The sequence below is a fragment of the Lipophrys pholis genome (genome assembly GCF_963383615.2).
Source record: "Lipophrys pholis genome assembly, chromosome: 18".
In the NCBI taxonomy this organism is placed as follows: domain Eukaryota; kingdom Metazoa; phylum Chordata; class Actinopteri; order Blenniiformes; family Blenniidae; genus Lipophrys; species Lipophrys pholis.
The window spans coordinates 25,012,103-25,035,028 of record NC_137646.1 but is presented as its reverse complement, the minus strand read 5'-3'; the positions used below and the strand labels follow the sequence as shown (position 1 = coordinate 25,035,028).

The window sequence follows — 22,926 nt, the reverse complement described above, 5'->3', positions numbered from 1 at the left end:
TCACTCCAGGTTACTGGGAGTGTAAACCAGGATGTAGCTGAGTGTTTACCTGCAGTCTGCGATGACCTGATCCAGCAGCTCCACCACTCGGAGCTCCACCTCCTCCAGGTCACTTCCTGTCTTCACCTGCAGCTGCACCCGCTGCAGGTTCTCCTCCTGCACAGGAAACACGTTTGCTCGACGTTTACATCCGAAGCGGAGGGTCAAACTGAGCAGGGTGAAGCGTATGCATTGTGTCGGACGGAGGTGACGAGAGACGCACCAGTCGCTCGATGACGTCCAGCAGCATGTTGAGAGCCTCGATCCGCGGCCTGATGTCCTCCCACTCTGACGACAGAACCACCACCGGCTTCACGTTGCCCCACGGGAGGTAATAGTAGTGGCAGCCTGCGAAACGCACACACACTCACGCTTCGTTTTCTGGTTTCAGGCTCCTTGACTTCCCCTCCTGGGGTCTGATTGCTGCCCCGATGTGTTTCACCGGGGCGCCCGTGATTGTCTGCACCTGGTGGCTGCATGATACACTGGGCTCGAGTTCTGGGTCGTCCAGTGCTTCTCTGTGATGTTTTAGATTCTCTTCTTTGATAAAAGGGGCGACTGTCCTGCACTCTGCTCTGTCCGGCTTTTTAAACTGTGTAATGTCACTGATGTGCTGCACCCGGAGTGAACGTTCCACCGGAAGTGAGTGTTTTACGTCACGTTATAGACGGTTATATATCAGAAGCAGAACCAGTCGGAGGGAATTAGTTTAGTTTGAGGGTTTCTGCTCAAGGGAACTCAATCCAAACTATAGAATGTACAAAAAGTAAATATTACTTTAGTTTTTAAATGAATTATTTATACTCGGGTTAGTTAGTTAATTATTGATGATGTAATTTATAGTTTGCTTGTTTATTTCCGCTATCAAAATACTATTATTTGTTCTTAGTTCATTTTAGAGGGAGTGAGTGAGATAATATAAAATTACTAAAAGTAAAGGATTTATCAAAAAAAAAAAAAAATAGTTGAAGTACTTTAAACACTCATTTGTATGAAACAGAGGACGTTTCACTACCAGAACGGACATTAACTGTGTCCATGACGCTGCAGGGACATGAACATTCATCCGCTCACGTTTAACGATGGCTGTTCACCTCTGACCTACCGTCAAACACGGCGCGGCTGAACTGCGTGGTGGACGCCAGCGGGAGGCAGGTGTAGTCGAACTTGTTGCCGTAGTTACCGATGCTGACCTCGAACTGGATGGCGTCGTCGACGTCCTGCAGCAGGGTGGCCGAGTAGAACGCCACGAAGAGGGAGAACTTCCTCTTCCTGAGGAACTTCTGTGAGACGAGACAGAGAGGGGAGACGCTGAGAGACGACGTCCTTTCTCCCAATCGGCCGTCTCTCTCTCTCTTTGTCTCACCTCCACCACCAGAAGGTCGTCCGAGGGGACGTCCTCCGTCCTCTGCTCGGGTTTGTCCGCCAGCTTGGTGGTGAGCTCCAGTAACACTCGGCCTCGGTAGGCCACGCCCTCCCCCTGGTGGCGAGAGAGAGACACTTCAACCAGAGATCCAACAAGAACGTCTGCCTTCATGAAGGATCTTCAGTGTCTTGAAATACACAACTAATTTCAAGGTGCATGATGATTTTTGTTTGACGTATTCTATAAGTGATTTTTTTAAATAAAGTTACATTCTAAATCACCCATATGAAGTTTTTTTTTTTTCCTCTTAGATTTGGTAAGAATACTGGAAAGTAAAGGAATGCGCGTCAATATCCAAACAGCCGTTGTGGATTTCACCAAATTTGCTCCATTAAGGCTCGTTTCCAACATATAAATGTTATAATAATAACATGAATAATGAATAATTTCTACGATCATATCCAAATATAAGTGTATCATCTGCAAACCAGAAAACTTTGATGTAGTTTATAAACCATTTGGGCCCCAATACTGTGCCCTGTGGCACGCCACAAGCTTTATTAGGATCGTTTGATTGATCTGCAGTTTGTGTTGTTTTTTTTTTCACATTTAATTGTAATTAAAAAACAGGTAATATTTTGACAGTATTAACTATTTCTACTTAATTATCAATTACATTTGTTTACTTTGCTTTACTTATAATATTGTAGTTTTTTACGTCTGGTGACGGATCCGTTTTAATCCGTCGTTTAAAAAAAAAAAAAAAAAAAAGATAAGGCGGCTTTACCTTTCCTAAGTTCAAGGCTTCGTGGGGGTCGTTGAAGGCGGTGAACTCTCGGGGGCTCCCGTACAAGTTGACGAAACACGGGCCGAACGTGGGAAGGAAACCAAGACTGTCATCCACTGAAATGACAGGAGGACAAATAAAAAAAAAACGTTAGTTTAAATACGGGACGATGAAAAGCTACGACTCAAAGGAGGATGAAGAAATTATGACACACGGAATGAAACTTGATTCATTTTGTGGAAAGAGAATCAGACTTTTAGCCGTGATTGAGGGTAGAAGAGAAAACATGGCGCCACAAGCAGGGAGGTGTGGGAGAGAGTGAGCAGCGGTGAAAAGAGGATGGTGGACGTACTGCCGGGGTGGACGGTCCGTGGAGTCAAGTCATCTGAATGCGTAGAGAGGAAGGATGGTTTCAGAGTCAGACATTTAAAAGGGAGACAGATTATCTTTCAACGCCACTGAAACCCAGACCACACACTGGACACACTGGACACACTGGACACACCGTGCAACACGACCAGCGTTTCAGGCGGCAAACAGGTTTGGATATCAAGCGTTTAGCTCGGGCCGAGGGGAGCTGGCTTTCAAAATAAAAAAAAACCATTTTTTTTCAAAAATAAAAGTCCTTGTTTATTAAAATGACATTAAAAATCTTAGAAATTGATGTTACGTTGTTATCTAGGCTGGGGGTGAGCTTGCTTTCAAAATAAAAGCTGCCAATTAAAAGAATAAATAAAAGTCCTTGTTTATTAAAGTGACATTAAAAATCTCATAAATTGACATCACATTGTTAGCTAAGCTAGAGGGGAGTTGGCTTTCAAAACAAAAGCCCCCGTTTTCTTTTCCAAAATAAAAGTCCTTGTTTATTAAAATGACAAAAAGTCTTGGAAACTGATGTTGAGTTGTTAGCGAGGCTCGGGGTGAGCTCGCTTTCAAGACAGAAGCCCCAAAACTCCTTCAAAATAAAAGCCCTCATTTATCAAAAGTTAAACCAAAAATGCAAGTTCCATCCTGGAAGCCATTTATAGATATTCGCATTTCCTGCAGCTCTGTAAACCGGCCTTGGGTCCTGAAGGCTGATGCGGGAAGCAGAACGATGGGGAGACACCAGAATGTTTACTGGGTCTACAATACAGCTGGTCATAATGTTATGGCTCATCGGTGCAGGTTCATTTTAGAACAACCACACTGCTGGTTATAAACACCTCAGTGTCACTACCAGGCGGCAGGTTTGAACAATCAAGGATTTTTAAATTTTTTTAAGGCTGTGATGTAATACCCCATTAGTGCCAGAAGGTGGTGCAGTGACTCCTTTACCTCCTCTCCTGCGTCGACTCCAAGCAGCATCAGATTGTGACACAAGTAAAAACGGAAAATCTGACCAGTGCTGAAGCTGCTGTTGACTGATAAAAATGAGACGAGTCACCCGACTCATATATACTGAACCTGGCAGCAGTCAGACCTGAATGATTCATTATCAGCCAAGATTTCCAGTCAAGCCTCGTGCGTGTCAAGACCAAAGTTACCCACAAGACCGAAAACACGGCGATATCGAGCGCTCGGCACACAGACAGTGGAGGGTTAGTCCTCGTGCACGTTATGTCACCTGGAAATCCCACAACAAGACATTCAGTGAAAACCGGACTGGATGAGAAGAAGCCTTGTGTTCCTGAACACACGAGCTCTAATGTGTATAGAGCTAAACTATAATAATTCTAATCTAATCCACCGTATATCCAGAAGATGTTGGAACGTAGAGAGTCGACACAGCCTCAGGGGGTCACTGGGAGTTTTGTTAGAAATAAGGCGAGAACAAAACATTTAAAAGGTGGTTTAAGCTCATGATTTTTAAAGAATATCGAGCTCAGGAGTAACAAAATTAAAATCCACTGTTTTCCCTTAAAGGACAGTTGAAACTGGAGGTCAAACTATTTCTGTCCTCTTTATAGACCCGGAGACACCATGTCCCATAAGGTTACTGACGTCAAAGAGAGTTTTCAGTTTGTTTTGCAGCGTAACACAAACTAGTATTCCCGACCGAGTGCCAACGGAGGTGACGGAGTCCCGTTTCGACCCACTCACCGTCTATCTCTCCTCCCGGAGCGGAGATCTTGGACATGGAGAGGTGGGTGGTGCCGATGACGTCGTTGTGGCTGGCTCTGTCCCTGGAGGCAAAAAGACAAGAGACCAAAGCTCTGAGAGACGCCGTTAGTCCAAGATGAACGGTTCAGGCTGTGGCTCTGGTCGGTCGGTCGGTCGCTCGCTCGCTCGCTCGGTCGGTGGGTCGGTCGCTCGCTCGGTGGGTCGGTGGGTCGCTCGGTGGGTCGCTCGGTGGGTCGCTCGGTCGGTCACTCGGTCGGTCGGTCGCTCGCTTGGTCGGTCGGTCGGTCGGTGGCTCGGTCGGTCGGTCGGTCGCTCTGTCGGTCGGTCGCTCTGTCGGTCGGTGGCTCGGTTGGTCGGTCGCTCTGTCGGTCGGTGGCTCGGTCGGTCGGTCGGTGGCTCGCTCGGTCGGTCGGTGGCTCGGTCGGTCGGTCGGTCGGTCGGTCGGTCGGTGTGTTGGATGTTTGTTTGATTGAGCAGAAGGTCAAGTTGGTGAAATTGCGAGTAAGTCAGTTGGCTGCTTGACCGATTCGTTGCGAGTCAGTTTGTTAATCGATCAATCACTTGGTTTACTGGCCGATCGGTTAGTGTCGGACTGGCTGATTGTTCCGTTGCTTGGTCAGGTAATCTGTCCAGTTCGCTGGTGGAAAAGCTCTGAACTAACGGCAAACTTCTTTACGAACTCAAAACATGAAAAAGTTTAGAAGAAAAAATAAATGAATCGTGTATCAAACAGGAATCACCAGTCCAGAATTCTGAGCCTCATCTTCTCACACATGGATGGAAACTAAGAAAGGGAGAAAAAACCCACTTGTATATTAATAAAGTAGCACAATACTAGTTCATAATCCGTGTGTCTGTACTGTTTCTTACTCTAATGGGCATGCTCAGGCTCTGGTTCCACTGCGGATTGGCGTTTTTCTCCATAATCTTCGTACAGACCTGAAAATGGGACGACAACACACTTACTGGTGATTTCCTGACGTCTGAAGGAGAACACTCACACAGGCCTGATAGAAACTCACCGTCTTGCCAGCAAAGTGGATCTCCACCATGGGATCCACCAGGTTCTTCCTGTTGCTATCAAACCCAAGAATTTGCCTCATTCCGTCCATGAAGGCGTCGTCCACTGCAGACACGGGGCAGAAACTCTCAGCTTGTGTTGGGAACGGGTTGAATTACCCCGACGTGTGTGAGGAGGGCTCACTTTGTGGCAGATCTTCGGCTCTGAAGATCCTCAAGGTGAACGTGGCTCCCCTGAGAGACAGACCGGCCGGCCTCAGAAGGTTCCCTTCGATATCCTCTTTGTCCTCCACGCACTCGCGTTTGTCCGCCTGGAATTATTTACCAAAGTTTATTGTTTCTCACCGCTTCTTGGCGACTTGCTTTCCTCGGGTTTCTCGGTTTTTTTTGTCCGTTATTTGGCGTTACTCACCGGCGGCTCGTCGCCGGCCGCCAACACGAGCAGGCTGACCTTCAGGTAACCTTTGACCCCGGCAGAGAGGTCGTCTGGGTCGCACAGCAGCAACCACTTCCTGAGGAAGCAGTGTCCTGAAAGAAGTTGAAAATGGTCATTTTGGACAAAATCAGGTTGTGGTTTCATTACAAAAACAACCACCAGCGCCACCTCGTGGCCTGGAATGCTTACTACGTCGTTTTCGTGACCGCGTAACACGAAAACATAAAAAAAGATGCGTTTTCACTTGAAACGCTGTCGTGTAAATGTGGTCTAAAAGTACTTTAAGTTCTCCTCCAGTAAACAGGAGTTAAGTGAAAGAGTAACAGAGCGGCTATCCACTGGAGACAACATATTGACATAACGCTAATGCTAAAGCTAACAGTGGACTCAATGAGAAAAAGGAATTGCAGCTTTCCAAATGTTTATTCTTGTAATCCCAATATTTTTTTAACTGTTGTTTTTTTTTTGTCATATTTTAGTTACTTTACGCTACGTTATTGACAAGAATGTACGTACTGTGCTCGTTGTAGACGGTGCCCACGTCCAGCTGAGGAAGAACAACAGACTTTAATTCATTTCTTCTGCTTCAACGTGCCGGAATTCAACCTTAAAGGCACAGTGCGAAGATTTCAAATAATTCCATGTTCATGTCGTAGGAGCATTGTGGATGCAATATGGACACCCTCTTGTGGTGGAAGGTGGTACTGAAATCTTTTCCAGTGCAAATCGTCTTCAAATCTGTCGTTTCCTCGCATTTAATTCCGCGTTTTACGATCGTTCATCACTATTTTTGGTGAAGCCGTAGCCATTAGAGCATACCTTGAATTCCCCGATCACGGCGTCTGTTCGCAGTGAGCGAGAGTCACACACCTGAGACGCAGGGAGAGAGGAAGGTTAGTGATTTACTGAAATTAGAAACATGGATTGTCGGTGTTAAGACGACGTGCTTTACATTCAATTTGACAAAAGCGTCCCGAATGATTCATTTGAAGTCACAGAATGACCAAACTCACGGTGATGAAGATCGGCTCATCAAACAAATCTGAAGGCGTCTCGAAGAAGTTCATGAAGAAGGTCTGGTGAGCGAAACAAAGCAAAGTCACACTTTTTTTATGTCGGAACTGGAGACAACATGGATATGAAGGTAAGAAAAGTCTCTGTCACCTCATCAAAAAACGGGTTGTTGCCCTTTCTGATGCGAGTCCTTTTGCTCTGCCCGGCTACCGTTACCTTGACGACGGGTTTGATGTTGATGCCCGGCAGCTGTCGCCCTTCGATGACCCGCACGCGAATCTAAACGGCAACATTTGGTTGTTCGATTGTGCGTATGGCGCCACGAAAGGTCATAAAGCAACAGACCTGTAGGTCCTGGGGTTTGTTGGGTAGCGGCTTGGGCTGGCTGCTGGCTCCTCGCCTCCTCTTCCTCAGCCCACCGTGGGCGTTGTAGGACGGCGGCGCGCGCTTTGGCGTCTGCGCCGCGGGGGATTCCTGACCGGACGGCCCCTGCGGGCCGACGATCACCATGGAGCGCCCGTCGTCGGGGCCCTGGTCCTCCGCGGGCTCCAGCATTATCATGCTCTCCGTGTCCTCCTCGCCGAGGGTATCCAGGGAAATCACTGCGGCAGAGAAGAAAACATGGCCGACTGGAGACAAACGAACATGACCGACGAGCCGCATGACGGACGCTTATTACTTGTGACCGTGTCCAGCTCCACGTTGGGGTTGCTGTGGGGAAGCATCTCCGGGTGGGACGGAGGCTGGAAGACGGGAGCCGATCCTGGAGGAGGGAGGTAAGAGACCTGCAGGGACAGAGTGGCCTGCAGGAGACAGGAAACACGTCATGACACGTCGACTCGGGGAGACCTCATCAATTAATTCCCCGATTGTGAGATTGTGGAAGAAGTGACGTTGGGCACGACGATATGTTCGAGCAATTTACCAAGCCAATCTGGGATTCAGTGTCCTGGTGTGGAATCAAACCTGCAACCGTCCGATGGACAGTTGACCACAGGTTGAATTTCTACTGTATTTCTACTGGTTGCAGAATAACCTCTGAATACAGACACTCTGTATAGATTCGTGGCATATCTCTGGATAAATGTGTGTGTGGTGTGAGCAGAAAAAAAAATAAGACCCGACCTGCTTCTGCTGTTTGTTTTTAAAAAATCGCACTCACCCCGGTGTTGTTCCTCTTGGTGTCCAGCAGGGAGACGGTGAAGGTGGCGGACAGGCTGGGGGAGTTGATGACGTCTCTGAGAGCCAGACGACATTCCCCCAGGAACCTGGACACACACACACACACACACACACACACACACACACACACACACACACACACACACACACACACACACACACACACACACACACACACACACACACACACACACACACACACACACACACACACACACACACACACACACACACACACACACAGCTGTTATACCTTCTCTATTTTAGTTCAACTTTAGGTGGTTTTAAACGTTGCTATAATCATATTCTGGTAACCCGGCAGCTGGTGTGACTGCGTGACATCGTCCAGGCGGTTTGATCCGGTTTCTAAAGTTTAATGTGAACGCCATCTGAACCCAGTGAAGGGGTGAGCCAACAGATGCCTCCTGAACACAAAAGACTACAAAAGTTACTTGACTGATTCATGTAGATTTTCCCGGTAAACAAAAAGGTCACGCTCTGGTCCTCGTGTACCAGCAGCGCATCAATTAATCAGTCTGCACATCACCGAGTCAATGGGTGGAAATGTGAGTGGACTGACGTCACAATGAGAGGATGACCTGATGCCTTCATACGTCTGGAATAAAACCCGACTCGCCCGACGTCTTGACGGAGCGACGCGATCCAGAAATAACCCTCTGGAGGGTCCGCCTGCCGCACCCCCCCACCCCTTATCTCACTTCCTGTTCCCTGAGCCACGGGAACGGCTGAACTGTGTTTGTTCATTTTCTGCCCGACGAGGCGGAGGATTCACGCCCAGCGGTCCACGGTACCTGTTTCTGCCCATTTTCTCATGATCTTTGACGACGCAGTGAATCTCGGCTCCGGAGTCCAAGGGAATCCCCTTCAAGTCCCACTCGAAACCCTGAGGGAGGGGAGGGGAAACACGGAGAACAGGTCGAAAGAGCCAACAGTCTGGAGTAGAGTTCAACATTTTTAACGGAAAACATCGATAGCACGCAGAAATTTAGCAATTTGTGAGAAAAGGTTTTTTTATATTTTGGGTTTTGAAGACAATTAGAAACAGTTTTTTGAAAACAAGCCTGATAGAAGTGAGGTTTTCTGTTTCAGAAAAAGTTCTTGTGAACACTAAACTTCTGACATCGGTACCAACAGTAATTAAATTAAGGCGGTACAGAAGAGTTCACGTCAGCTTCCAAACAGACCCGATGAGTTAGAAAAGCTTTTCAATTTGACTATTTGCTTTAAATCAGTTTCCTGAGTCGTAAATAAAATAATAATCTGCACAAATTCTGGAATGTATGAGGAAAATGTTGACATTAAAGTGGATGTAATCTTGCAAACATTATTCACACCATTTTCAAAAAGAGGAGGGATCTATTGGTTATACTTCCTTTCATAGTCGATGCAAAATACCTTTTTTAAAGCTTTTTTTTGACGATGCATAAAAATGGGTCTTTACGACAAGAAACTAAGTTGATATTTTACATTTCAATCATGAGCATCATAAGAAGAGGAGGGAGATGAAGAAGAAGGAGAAGAGGAAGGAGGAGGAGAAGAAGGGTGTTTGTGGAGGTCTTACCTCGTTCCAAACAGGGTTGGGGTTGTTTTTGATGACCTTCGTCTTCTTCTTGGAGCCTGAAGAACAAACAAGACGAGACACTCTGCTCATTAGCGCCCCCACATGATAAATGAATTCCACTTATGTCGCTTTTCAGCTGCCTGAGCCGCCGCAAAGAGCTTTACACTCTTAAATCACATTCACACGTGGATTCACGCTCCAATGGAGGCGGCTGCAATGCTCAGTCCGTCCACTGGGGGCAGTTTAGGATTCAGTGTTTTGCTCAAGTCGACAAATGGACAGGTGGAGATGGAAAATCTCGTAGAGTAAACGGGGCCTAAATGTTTCTCTTTGTTTAAGACGGTACAAAAACATCTCGACTCTAACTTTCTCTTCTTCTCGCGCTGTACGTTCGTTGCATCTTTCTGGTGTTTCACTTCGGGGCCTTCGATCCCAGAATCAACCCATCCTGACATGAGTGACTTTGGCGTGTGGAGAGAACTGAAACATTCAGGAAATGTATTTCTGGTTCGGATCATTGTGTGAATTTGAATAACAAAGCTGAATATGTGTCATGTTTCTGTACAGGTACATTCCTTTATCATCGCGGTTTATTGAGGACGACGCTTTTGAACTTTGCACGTGGTGAAAATGGTTTGATCGCCTCTGGATATTGTCACGCTCCTTGTATTGACAACGAGATTCAGAGTCTGAAGCTGAAATCAATAAAGACAATGAGCCCGAACCTCCGGCATGAAAACTGAACGTGAACTGAATGGCCGCAGTCACATTCACACAACGTGCAAACACAAACATGTTTTCTCCTCTCGTGCACACCCTGAGAAAGGCTTTCCTGTTTTCTCCACAGTCATCACTCACACACACACACACACACACACACACACACACTGAAGTAAGCTCAGACTCGCACAAAAATACCTGTTACATGTTCCTCTGTTCTTAAAAAACATCTCCACCCTTCCACAGAAGGGTTGAGAGGTCACATTGTGTGTGTGTGTGTGTGTGTGTGTGTGTGTGTGTGTGTGTGTGTGTGTGTGTGTGTGTGTGTGTGTGTGTGTGTGTGTGTGTGTGTGTGTGTGTGTGTGTCCCATGTGTCTCAGCATGACATGTCTCACAGATGGGAAGTGGCACTCGGTTCACTTCCTGGTTGGTTCAGCTTGGCACATTTTCTGTCTGAGAGCTGAGAATAGAACAGACTGTGAGGCATTGGTATGGGAAGACTAAGTTTGGACCCCAACTGTCAAAGTGTGTGTGTGTGTGTGTGTGTGTGTGTGTGTGTGTGTGTGTGTGTGTGTGTGTGTGTGTGTGTGTGTGTGTGTGTGTGTGTGTGTGTGTGTGTGTGTGTGTGTGTGTTTGATTAATTACTTGATGTTTATTGAACATTGTGGATTACCACTGCAGTCACACTTTCCCAACTTTTAGCAAATAATTCAATTCAAACTAACTAACCAATCATGATCGACCCCCCCCCCCCCCCCCACACACACACACACACACACGCCAAAACAATGTTTTTGCTCATCACCGTTCTCAAAAAAAAGTTTCCCGTTCACGCAGCGCCGGCGCAGAAAACATCACCACCACACAACACCATAAAAATTAACCAAAATGATGTAGTACATGTGCCAGGCCTGTAGGAGGCAGTGTAACTCAGAAATACATCAAAAACAGAAAGGAAGCCCCAGTGATGACATCATCGTTTTGGTCAACCTGACCTTATTAAAAACCAGCTGAAATCTTAACCGCAGTAGAAATCATGTTCAAACCACAACATCATCATATGGAATCAAGAACACGAAATAAACTAAGAAAAAGAAAAGAAAGAAAAATGGTCGGGGAATTTGGCTCCACAATTAGAGGGGGTGGCGCCCCCAATCTGGCAACGCTGGTCACGCTGATCCATTTTCAAGGGGTTGTGCGACAGGAGCCGAGAGAATCCAGACAACATGACGAGGGAAAGGAGCGCACTCGACCGTTCAGACGGCCGTCGGATTGAAAAACACCAGACACATTAGATCCCACATGATGGAGGCCTGGATCTGATGGGCAGAAAGTCTGAATTGCGACGTTCACACAGTCACTGGAGCGACGGGATGTGGGTCACTTGTGAGCAGAAAAGGGGAACCGTGTGGCCTCTGCCTGCAGTGAGAACAGAACAATCTGACGTAACGTCAAGACTCTGGAGTTCTGATTAAATCTGTATCACCATCACACATTTCTTGGTTTTTTTCTCCTCATCAATGTGAGGAAGAAATCTATAGTAATATATATATATATATAAATATACACACAAGTCCTTAACCTTAAGAAGCAGCTTCCCACTGTGACAGGATAATACAAGACCGTGGTGTTTGTTTATGTGGACGTACGTCAGAACTAAAGTTAGAGCAGGACCGGGCTGAAGTAGCCGGACGGACAGCTTTTATTTCTGGGTTGTTGGGTTGTTGTTTTTTTTAACGGACGACAACACTTACTGTTCCAATATCAACACGTAGGAACGGAAATCCTGCCATAGAGAGACACAGACGCTCACATTTAATCACATACACACCCGCAGAAAAGAAAGAAGCACTTCGTGTGTTTCTGCAGATAAACTGATAAAGCGTTGAGAGTGCAAAAATAAAAGCTTTTACTTCACTATTTCAGTCTTTTTCTTTCAAACTCCCACCGATGACTTAACGACAGTCATGGAGGAAATATGTGCGTTAAACACTGAAGCTGAAGATTGTTAGGAGTGACGATGACCATGCCAAACCTGTAGGGGGCAGTGTGACGAGGAGAATAAAGCCATGAAATACAATCAGAATCCTGGAAAACTGTAGACACTGGTCACACGCGTGACGCCGATGACGCTTTTGTCTCAATTTTTCCAAAATTTCCACTTTGGCAGGAGTTTTTTTATAAGGAATCGTTTTCGGTGACCTGCAGCTTCGTTTACTTCATTTCATTCCCCCTTTTTATTTTTTAATATGGTTTGTTGAAAACTTCCTATAAAGCTTGGCAGCTTTTATTGACTACATCAACTCGCTCAGCAGGGATGTTATTTATTTATTTATTTATTTATTTATTTATTTATTTATTTATTTATTTATTCTGCTGGTACGTATAAACTCAATTCCGATATATTGATTGTAAAACGACAAGACACTGCAAAATCTTGTTTTGTTATGTTTGTTTGTTTTTTATCATTAATAAAAGAAAGATTCACCACAGACCATTACAAATGACTGAAATTAAATTAAATTAAGCAAAACATGCAGATAAGTGGTTCATAAATAGTTGAATAACTTCTCGCCTTCCTGAGGTTCTTTGCTTTCTTTCAGATTACCCTGCTTCTTTCTATAAATGGACATGGTATGTCTTCATTGGGGGGAGCAGGCATGCTTCCTCTGCTCTGAATTCCTCAAGTTGTTCCTGAAGTCGTCACAACCCACTGACAGCCTGCCGGGAAACACCACAAACTCAACTGCTTCTGAAATCCCTCCAGACGTACAGGATCCGTTTTTAAAACCCGCTCCGTTACAAGATTAACCAGCTATTAGACCCAGACCCTCTCTAAACTAGACCCAGACTCCACATAATCCAGTTTAACAGATGGTAGAGGACCACTGGTGAAGGGTTCGGTCAGTGTCAGTGTGTCTAACTGGTCGTTCTTCAGACTTCTCTATAGCCACTGCAGAAAAACAATGGAGACCAACGAAACCAAAGATGCAGAGTCTAAAAATCTAATTTCCTGATCTATGACCACCTGGATCAGCGTTAGCGTTCAGCATTCGACCGAGGATTCACGTTTAGGTTTCGGTATGCGAGGCTGACAGAAGCCTGTGTGTGATGGCACCAGGAAGCGGCGTGGAGACAAAGGCAGGAAGCCTCGAGCGGAGTTCACCTCATTAAGGAGGCCGAGTTGGACTCGTGGAGAGTACAAAAACAAACACATGGAAAGAACAGGCAGCCAGGTAACCCCAACGACTTCGCCTTGTGCCTCTTGCTATCCTTTCCGCCATTTGGTTAAAAAAAAAAAAAAAAACAGCTTTGCTCTCTGAGGCAGAGTTCACATTCAGACTGGACGAGAGTTTAAAAAGACTGAACTCTGACGGCATAACCACGTGATACGAGCGTTCCGCTCGGTCGTCCATCCACCCGTCGTTACCCTCTTCAGCTCAAGGTCACGATCGCAGCCGACGGCTGAACAAGTCAGAACTTCCATCACAGGTCAAACACACATGAACATTCTCAAACCAGGGTCACCAATCAGCATCATTCTTCTGGCGTTTGGTACGATCGCAGAGAAAACCGAGACGTAAAACGTGCAAACTACAAGCAGACAGTCCCGGGACTGTCTCACCGTGAGACAACAGCACTTCCCAGAGCTAACCGCTACGCTAATGCTAAAGCTGTATTGACTGTCAAGCGTCTGCTCCAATGAGACGACTTGTTTAATGCTCGTTAAACTAGAACTGGTCGATTTATTTCCCTTCAAGACTCAGAAAGCATCTTCAGCAACTCTTTGATAACGACAGTTCATCACCATCAAGTAGTGCCGCTTCCACACAGTGTTGACACCGCCCCCCGGTGGCCAATCAGAGGAAGCCGTTTCAGGCGTTTGGTTTTCACTGCGTCACCTGAAAGTGGAAGTTTACGTGCGAGTCCATGTGCCACCGACCCTCCGAGCGTCGTCTTACCTCTGAAGGTGACGCTGGCCAGGGGGTCCGAGTGTCTCAGGTTGTTGGCTCGCTGAAGAACGCAACGCAACATGGCGGGAACGTGGCCAGGAGTCCAGCGGAGTCCCTAAAACCTGCGAGGCCTAAATATCTCAGAATGAGAGGAATCCTAATCCACCCGGGCCAACAGGCGCGCGTGTTGGACAAAGACAAAGACAGGGACAGAAAGAGTGTCCGGGGAGGATTACATGACCACGGGAGCTTTCTCAATCTGAAATATCTCCAGTCGTTACGGTTAAATCCAACCAATGAGAAGCCACGGGGCAGAATGTGTCCGAAGAATGGCCTTCAATGTAGAAAACAAAAAAAATTATCAAAAAGGTCCAAAGTAACTGAAGTCCGAATCGGTGAAAAGAATAAGCGTCCACAAACAAAAAAAGGAAAAAAAGAAGGAAAAGGCTGATTCCTTCCCTTCTTCAACTCGTATCAGACCGAGACAAAAACAATGAAACGAGTGAAGATGATTCCTAAAAGAAGCCGGTTTCTCTCCCTCTGACTCACTGCGACACTCCGGTTGGGAAAAGCAAAGCAAGTGAGCGAGTGTGTCAGGAACACACACCTCATATCCAGAGGAAATCTCAACATTTCCTGTGCTCGTTTTCCTCTCTTGTCTCTTCGCTGTGACTCCCGCCGTGCCCAGATGTTACGATTGCCCACACTTTATCTACCGACCTATGTCTACCTCGGCCTCTCTTTTAATCCAGCTTGTGTTTGTATATTCTATGGACAGATTTTAATCCGAAGTTCCCAGGAAACACAAAAATAAGCGTCCCTGACTTTAGACCTTTGGTTTAACACGCCAAGTCTGTTGGGTCCCACATTAAAAAACTATTTATTTACAAATTAAGCAGGAATCGATATCTGTCATTGGGTTTCAGCTGATTAAATCATGCATTGAATTTTAATTCAAAATAAATAAAACTCAAGAGATCCAGATTTCTTTTTCCCATCAAAAGAACAGAGTAAAGTTCTTTTTTCTTTCTAAAGTTTTGAGATTACAAATAAGTCATTTAGACAGTTAAAAAAAAAAAAAGAACCTAAATTCTTATTAAATGGACTCCGTCTCCATCTTGACAGCGTGCATGCACATCACGTCTGTGGTAAATAGTTCTGCACATGCTCAGTAGATCCTAACAGAACAAAGTTTCCTCTGTGATGTCATAACTCCAGGTCCATATTCTCCTGGGACTTGGTGCTTTTATTTTGACAGTCACCGTAATAACAATCCTGTCCGTGTTCTCCCATTGGCATTGTTTATATAATGTATTGTTCTCTGCTGCATGTGTGTGTGGTTTCGTTCTAAAAAAAGCCAAACAGCACCCACTGGTGGCCCCACATGAAAATTACACCATTTTCATCCATACATTTGAACCAGTTATCAGTTGAAAATACCTCAAATTATTGTATTACAATTCACCATTTCATGTATTTATTGTGAAAACTGTGTTTTTCAAACATACTCATTATTTTTCAACGTGTAGGAGTATTTAAGCGTATCCAGCGTTTTCACGGAGCAGAAGAGAAAATTAACTACTTGTGGGGAAAACATGAAGCTCGGCTCATTTTATCCTCATGACTCATGATGTCAGCTGTGTACTTCTTAACTGAGCTGGAAAACTTTGTGACATCAAGATGATATTAACTTCTACCAAATCCATGTTTTGAGGTTGAACACTTAGATCTTGTCGTTTGTAGATGAATTTATGTTGACACAACTTAATTCTGAGGGGGCTGTCCGAGTAGTGAGTAAATCAAAAACGCAGAGTACTTTAGTTTCACCAACATCATTAAAATGTGGTTGTATTTACCACGATAAATTAATAACACATACATTTATCACGCAAGTTGGAATGACCGATAAAATTAAGTCAGATTCTACCGGCATAAATATGTTGAATTAACCTTTATTTACACAACGTTTCAAGTTAAAGCGCATCATTTTTGCATTTTAAATAAAAATGTCCATTTACACGACAAGATATCTCATGAATAACTCATTGAGGTGATGGAAATACTTTATTATGTTCACCCAGGAGGAGTTATTTTATTAAACTTATATTTTTGCTTGAAAGAATAATTCGTGTTACAGCGAACATTTTCTGTCTTGTCCGTTTCCTGTTTTAGTTTGAAATCTCATGCCGTCTCTTGTTTCAGGCTGCTTGCCGCCCTGATGTGTTTCACCTGTGCCTGACTGTGTGACTGTGTGACTGTCGGCACCCGGTGAGCGCAGTGTGAGTTTTCCACTGTTCTTATTCAACTACCCTGAGGACTAAAACTGAGAATTATATATGTGCAAAACTAAAAATCATGTTGAAATTGATTATAAAAGTGTAATTGCATATAAATGATAAAAAAAAACAAAGAAAGGTTATTTTCTGTGTTGAGCAGTGACTCATCCTGAATTCGCAGCAGGATTTCTCTCCGTGTTTCTGCCGTGTGATCGGGCAGAATGATGACAACACCAGCAAACAGCTGAATGCCCCCCCCCCCCCCTCCCCCGCCACCCCTCCTCTCTCTGATATCTGATATTCACTCTGCTGATACTCACTTCCTGCTCCTCAAAACCCACCGCATCACTTCCTGTAGTCGACAGGCCGCCTCAGCTTTCATCTAAACTAAACGAGATCAGATTGGTTGATCATTTCCGTTTGTTGGTTTCCTCCGACGGAAATAAATCTGTGCCGAGTTTCAATTTCTGACTCAGAGTTTTTTTTACCATCAAAATCAGACTTTGAATTTCGAAAAGCTGTCGAATCTGGAGCACATAATTTTTTATTTTGCTTCTGATTTTTTCCAACATCTAAAAAAATTCAGTGTTAAAAACATTGTCCTCCTGTTGGAGTTGTCACGTGACCAACAGAGTGCACCTTGATTGGCTGTTGGGTGGATGAGACAGGGATCGGTTGCATCTCCCTATTGACGCGGATTTACCAGCTCTTTTGCATGTATATTTTTTTAGATGTTAAAAAAAAAAAAAAAAAACGGAAGAAAAAAATAAATTTGACAGCGTTTAAAATCCAAAGGGATTTTGATGGTTTAAAATAAACTATTAAGAGTTAGGAGTGATGCACAGATATACTTCCATATATTTGGCAAAGCATCTGTAATTCCAGGCTATTGCACCAGATCGATGCGTTTATCCTGAGAACTGCTCACTGCAGGCGCTGGCCTATATATCACACAGGGAAACTTTTGTGCACCAAAGTGTCACGAGTTCATGACACATTTAAAACTCACGGTTATTCAGACGTCTGGTTGTTCGTGATCCTCGACTATAAGATGAGCTTTCTATGCCATAAGACCTGCAGGGAGGGTGGCAAAAGTCTGCTTTCACTTTAATTTTGAAGGACTAAACTGTTCCATTAGCACTGAAACAGCAACACAGTAATGCAGAAACTTGTCAAAAAAATAAAAGCACGGGATGACAAAAGTTTTAACTTGAATCACAGCGTACCATAAATCAAGACAATTTGTCCATAAATCTACATTTACACATAAGTGTCATAATTATTTTTTCGAAAACACAGAACAATTGAATTAAAGGATATAAACTGCACTCGTCTTGACGGAGTGATGAGTTAACGTCCATTTATGCTCGATGCCAAGTCTGACATATATACGAATGGTGGATTCCGTCGTAATTTCCTTGGAGTAATACCACTGATGACCCGTGGGGGCAGCGTCGTGCCGTATAGCGCATGTGTTGCTCAGCAAAACGAACAAAGAAGGCAACAGGACTGTGAGGACAGCAGAAATGAGGCGAATGTCTTGGTAAATTGGTAAATGTGTGCGTTTTGCGTAAATCACCCAGCGGGAGAAAGAAAGAAACACTGCCCCCTGCTGGTGATCATTTATGTTTCACTGCAAAAAGCAACCTCTTTGGAAACGGCTCCCATGGTGGCACTTTGTCACAACGCTCAGTAGATAAATAACAACAAACATGGCGCCCCCCCCCCCCCCCCCAGAGTGTCATGGCTCCCCGGTCCATACTCTCCTGGGACTTTGTAGTTTACAGTCGCGAACTTGGTCGTCCGTCATTACGAATATCCGCGTTTCATTTATTTCTGAATATAATTTACAGGTAAAGAAAACTGTGTAATCTCACTGTGAGGCAGAAACTCTGAACCACCGTGTGGCCTTTGTTTACCAATATGATATCTCACAAACAGAGCCATGCTTTATTGCAGTCCTACTTTGAGGCCCGGCCCGTCGCCCTCCTCCCTCGCCACCCGAGGCTTTCCCAGAATAACCCCTCAGCTGTTCCGGACGACGTCGGCAGGCTTTCACGTGCACAGTGCGAGTTACTCCAGCGCTCGCCCGCCCATACCTTCGTGGGTGACGGTGCAGTAGGAGTCGCTGATGTCGTCGTCCGGCGTTTGCAGCCGCTCCGCGCACAAGATGAAGACCCGCAGCATGGCTCCCCCGCGGCGCAGCTAAGTGTGGTCCCACTGTGGTCCGGACGACGGGCATCCGAGAGAGAGAGAGAGAGAGAGAGAGAGAGAGAGAGAGAGAGAGAGAGAGAGAGAGAGAGAGAGGTGAACAAATGGAAACGAGAGACTAAATGAATAACGACTGAGACAGCGACTGGCGGAGCTGCAGCACTCAGCTGTCTCAGTTGGACACCGTCACCTCACCCCACCCCACCCCATCCCTCTCTCTCTCTCTCACACACACACACACACACACACACACACGGTACACCGGCTGACTCATGCACACACACACGCAGTCCCTTCAATCACTGCAGGCTTAAAGGGCCAGTAACACACATACTTGTATTCCTATCCTTGTCGGTCCTTTCCATTGAGATAGAGCGTCGCCTCGTTCAGTACGTTTCTCTGGCTCTTGAGGAGAATCTATTGACTCTTTCAGTTCATGCAGGTTTAGCAGCTCTACTGAACCATAACGCTCAGCATGAACTGAACCGACCTATAACCACAGCCTGGCCTCGTGTGTGTGACCTTTGACCTGACCTCCGTTTCTGTGTCCCACTGTGACATGAGGTCCCCACAAGTATCAAAGAACAAGTGGGAATGGGGGGGGGGGGGGGGGGGGGGCTGGCGTGGTACTTTTCGAAAACACTCTGGAAACGAGGGTAAACACAACTTTTTGAAAATGCTCCAACAGCATTTTTTGGGGGGGGGGGGGGGGGGGGGACTTTTCAAAAACGTTACGACTCAGTCTCCATGGAAACGGAGGAAAACAACTCCATCTATGTGGAAAGCCCTCTTCATTCTCCCCCAGTATTTCTGCCTGGTCTGCACAGAGGAGCACCGGCAGGCACATTCTTGTTCGCCCCACGTGTTGGTTTAAGATGGCAGAGTTTGGATTGTTGATTGTTTGCAAGCATTGATGACCTGATACTAAAGCCCACTGTGTGTGTGTGTGTGTGTGTGTGCGTGTGTGAGGGGATTTGTCTCACTTGTGGGGACTTGTGTGTTCGTTTTTTATTTTAATCTTGTACTATTTTCTGAAATTTGTGGTGTTGTTTTTTTTTTATTTTGCTGTATTTTTTGGGTAGTGTTTTTGAATTTTGCAGTGTTTATTGAAATTCTAGTGAATTATAAATTATTTTTAAAATGTTTGTAGTGCTTTCTGAAATGTCATTTTTTTGAATCATTTTTTTTTATCCATAATTTATTTGTTAGAGGTTTGAATTATGTCGTCTCTCTTGAATTCGAGTGATTTTCATTTTTTGCTGAACTTTAAACCCTTGAAATTCCACTTACATTAAACAATATCACACAGAAATCATATTAACAGTGAACAAATAAAGTTTTACTTTATTAAAAAAAAACAAAATGACAATTATTTTCACCAATAAAAACAAACAACACAAAAAGGTTCGCCTAAGCCGGCATAATAAAAATTCTTTAAATCAAAATAACCCGTAACAAAATACCTTGCTTGAGCGGAGTGGGCCCAAACAACTGTTTTCTGGTGGGAAACAAAATCCTGGAGGGGACAGTCCAGAGACCAGCAGCGATGAACAGACGCGGTTCAGCTGTGGAGCTTCAGCCGAGGCGTCGTTACGCAGGTTGCTTAGTCAGCATTCTCTTAGCAGGAGATGCTCATGCAGAACTCCTTGACACACCGCCTTCATGCTGCTCTGTCTCCGTCTCCTCTGCTGCCTCCCTCCCAGGCTGGTGAAAACACACCTACACCTGCTCAACCGCACCGCCCTCCTGCTCGCCTCAGGATCCCCTATTATCCAATCAGCAGCAGACATCTCTCCAGGCAGGCAACTCAGAATATTGGTTTTACAAAATAAAATGAAATATATTAAGCATTCAAATAAGCTTTTACGCATTTCATACATTTGTAAGAAACAAAAACACTATATATTTCAATCTATTTTTAATATGCTTTTCACTCTTTATTTATATTTTTCACTGGGCTACATATCTATCTATCTATCTATCTATCTATCTATCTATCTATCTATCTATCTATCTATCTATCTATCTATCTATCTATCATCTATCTATCTATTTTGTCATGTTTAATGAACTTTGAAGTGTTTTGTTTAACTTTACAATATTTTCTGAATTTTGTAGTGTTTATTTATTTTATTTTGTAGTGTTCACTGAATTTTGTTGTGTTTTTTTCATTAATTTTATTTCGTAGTTTTTTTCACATTCATTTTATTTTGTATTGTTCACTGAATTGTATATATATTTTTTTTTAACTTTGTAATGTTTCTGAATTTCTGGATTTTTTTCTGTATTTATTTTATTTTGTAGTGATTAGTGCTTTGATAGTGTTTTGCACTCCGATGCCACCATATACAACAGTATATTTAAATCACCCTTAAAACTGTAACTCTATAACTTGAACTATTATATGTACTTTCTTTTTTTTAAAGGCAGGTGGCGCTGTCTACACAAAGCAGTGCGGGTCCTCCGGCAGCGGGTCATCACACTGCTGTCTCCGGGTCTGCAGACCATTGGGTCCAACCAGCTTCATCCAGCTGTGATGTGTCCAGCAGATGGAGACAACAAGCCACAAAACTCATAATAACATAACGACCGTGACAAACTCATCAATAATGTGACTATAATAAATAATTGGGTGGTTAGTACTGCAATATGTTTACACTGGGAGGAAGTATTTTTGTACTCAGATTGTCTCCTTTTTACACACATTGTAAGTAAATCTATATCAATAAATAAATCTATGTTTTATGAATATGCATAAAGACATAATAGATAAATTTACAACCGAAGCGCACAGACACACACATCTACACATATTTGCATATTTATTTCAACAACAGGTATGAAAAAAAATTAAACTTATTTAATCGTATTTTATATTTTTACACCCATACGTAATAAATATTATAACAGTAGAAATAAAGATCTAAAACTATTATTATTATTATTATTATTATTATTAGTGGAGTTGCCCGCGTCACCGGGTGTGGTCACGCGCATGCGCAGGAGACACGCGTCGTCAGCTCCGTCCGTGTTCGGGGGAAAGTCCGATTAGAGCCGAAGCAGCGAGCGAGCGAGCCGTAAGCGTGAAGCGACTCCTCCTGGCGTCCGGGCCACCTCCGAACTACTGACGGTACGCTGAGCGCAGAACCTGAGCTTTGTCTCTGTGTGTGTGTGTGAGTGTGTGTGCGCGCGTGTGTGTGTGTCAGCTCGAGACTGTGTCTGTTTCCGTCTTTTCTGTGGCTGATAGATTGTTGATAGACTTTTGCTTCATTAAATGTCGCTGTTAAACTTGTACTATTTCCGCCGATCGATTGCAAAATAAAAGCTCCAATCACATCGAACCCTTTTAAAGTGATTTTTTTTCCAAGCTAAAAACTACTTATTAAAAGATAATTCAACTAGTGTATCGAAGAAATGACACTGTTTTTAAAAGATTAAGTCAGACTTATATTCTTTTAGTATGACGCTGCATTTCAAAATAAAATCTATTTGAAAATTAGAACATAACCAAACACTCTTTCTTATTTAAAGTAGGATTAACTCAGTAACTCACTAAAACAACTCTGAAAATTCAATAGGACACCTGATTCCAAGGTGAAATAACTCCAAAATTCCTTTTTGTTACGAGATCACCTTGGAATCAGGGTGTTTGGTTATAGTCATATGTATTTTTATTTTGAAATGCAACACCATATTATCAAAAATAGAAATAAGAATAAAGTTTGACTTAATATATCGAAATTAATATTTAATATTCCACCCATACATTGATTGAATGAACCTTTCGTCCTACCCCTTTTCTCATTATTTATTTAATTCATTATTTTTGGCTCTGTTATGTTTATTTGCTCTGTGTGTTTTTATTTAATTTTGTTGTTGTTTTGAATAATCAAATCTGTGGCCACATGTCTGAAATAAACCTTCAATCAATTCAAAACCTTACTAAGTAGGTTTTAGCTTGAATAATTCATTCTCTATAAAAGTTCCCTAGGCATTCCTCGTGAAGCGATTGGAGCTTTTATTTTGAAATGTGTTGGCGGAAATAGTGCACTGCATAGATGACAATTGACAAGAGCAGACAGCTGCACGGCAGGCTCGCTTGACTGTCAAACTTTTCATTTCGGGGAGATTTTAAAAAAGAGTTTTATTTTCTCAAAGGAAGTCGGTGTGAAAGAGGGAGCAACATGCAAATGCCTGTGTCTGCCAGCTGAAGACATGTCCGGGTGATTAAGTGGCC

General features: G+C 44.0%; 2 protein-coding genes across 6 annotated transcripts in view; one reads left to right on the top strand and one right to left on the bottom strand.

Moving 5' to 3' along the window:
- The window catches only part of dysf (dysferlin, limb girdle muscular dystrophy 2B (autosomal recessive)), a 65,007-nt gene extending 50,522 nt beyond the window's left edge, over positions 1-14,485 (bottom strand). The window contains exons 1-22 of the mRNA XM_080486854.1: positions 14,212-14,485; positions 9,530-9,585; positions 8,760-8,851; positions 7,928-8,033; positions 7,445-7,568; positions 7,111-7,367; positions 6,916-7,044; positions 6,765-6,827; positions 6,571-6,621; positions 6,268-6,298; positions 5,728-5,843; positions 5,500-5,626; positions 5,318-5,421; positions 5,166-5,234; positions 5,036-5,079; positions 4,275-4,357; positions 2,545-2,577; positions 2,193-2,308; positions 1,406-1,519; positions 1,145-1,322; positions 263-387; positions 50-156 (exon numbers count right to left, since the gene is read on the bottom strand). Of these exons, the coding sequence (XP_080342980.1) occupies positions 50-156; positions 263-387; positions 1,145-1,322; positions 1,406-1,519; positions 2,193-2,308; positions 2,545-2,577; positions 4,275-4,357; positions 5,036-5,079; positions 5,166-5,234; positions 5,318-5,421; positions 5,500-5,626; positions 5,728-5,843; positions 6,268-6,298; positions 6,571-6,621; positions 6,765-6,827; positions 6,916-7,044; positions 7,111-7,367; positions 7,445-7,568; positions 7,928-8,033; positions 8,760-8,851; positions 9,530-9,585; positions 14,212-14,284 (2,198 nt within the window). The 5' untranslated portion in view covers positions 14,285-14,485. The remainder of the gene's footprint in view (positions 1-49; positions 157-262; positions 388-1,144; positions 1,323-1,405; positions 1,520-2,192; positions 2,309-2,544; positions 2,578-4,274; positions 4,358-5,035; positions 5,080-5,165; positions 5,235-5,317; positions 5,422-5,499; positions 5,627-5,727; positions 5,844-6,267; positions 6,299-6,570; positions 6,622-6,764; positions 6,828-6,915; positions 7,045-7,110; positions 7,368-7,444; positions 7,569-7,927; positions 8,034-8,759; positions 8,852-9,529; positions 9,586-14,211) is intronic.
- Positions 14,486-21,725: 7,240 nt separating this feature from the next.
- The window catches only part of LOC308123623 (uncharacterized protein), a 35,865-nt gene continuing 34,664 nt past the window's right edge, over positions 21,726-22,926 (top strand). For all 5 annotated transcript variants that reach the window (XM_080486191.1, XM_080486193.1, XM_080486192.1 and 2 more), the window contains exon 1: positions 21,726-21,819. The gene's annotated coding sequence lies outside the window, so the exon portion shown is untranslated. The remainder of the gene's footprint in view (positions 21,820-22,926) is intronic.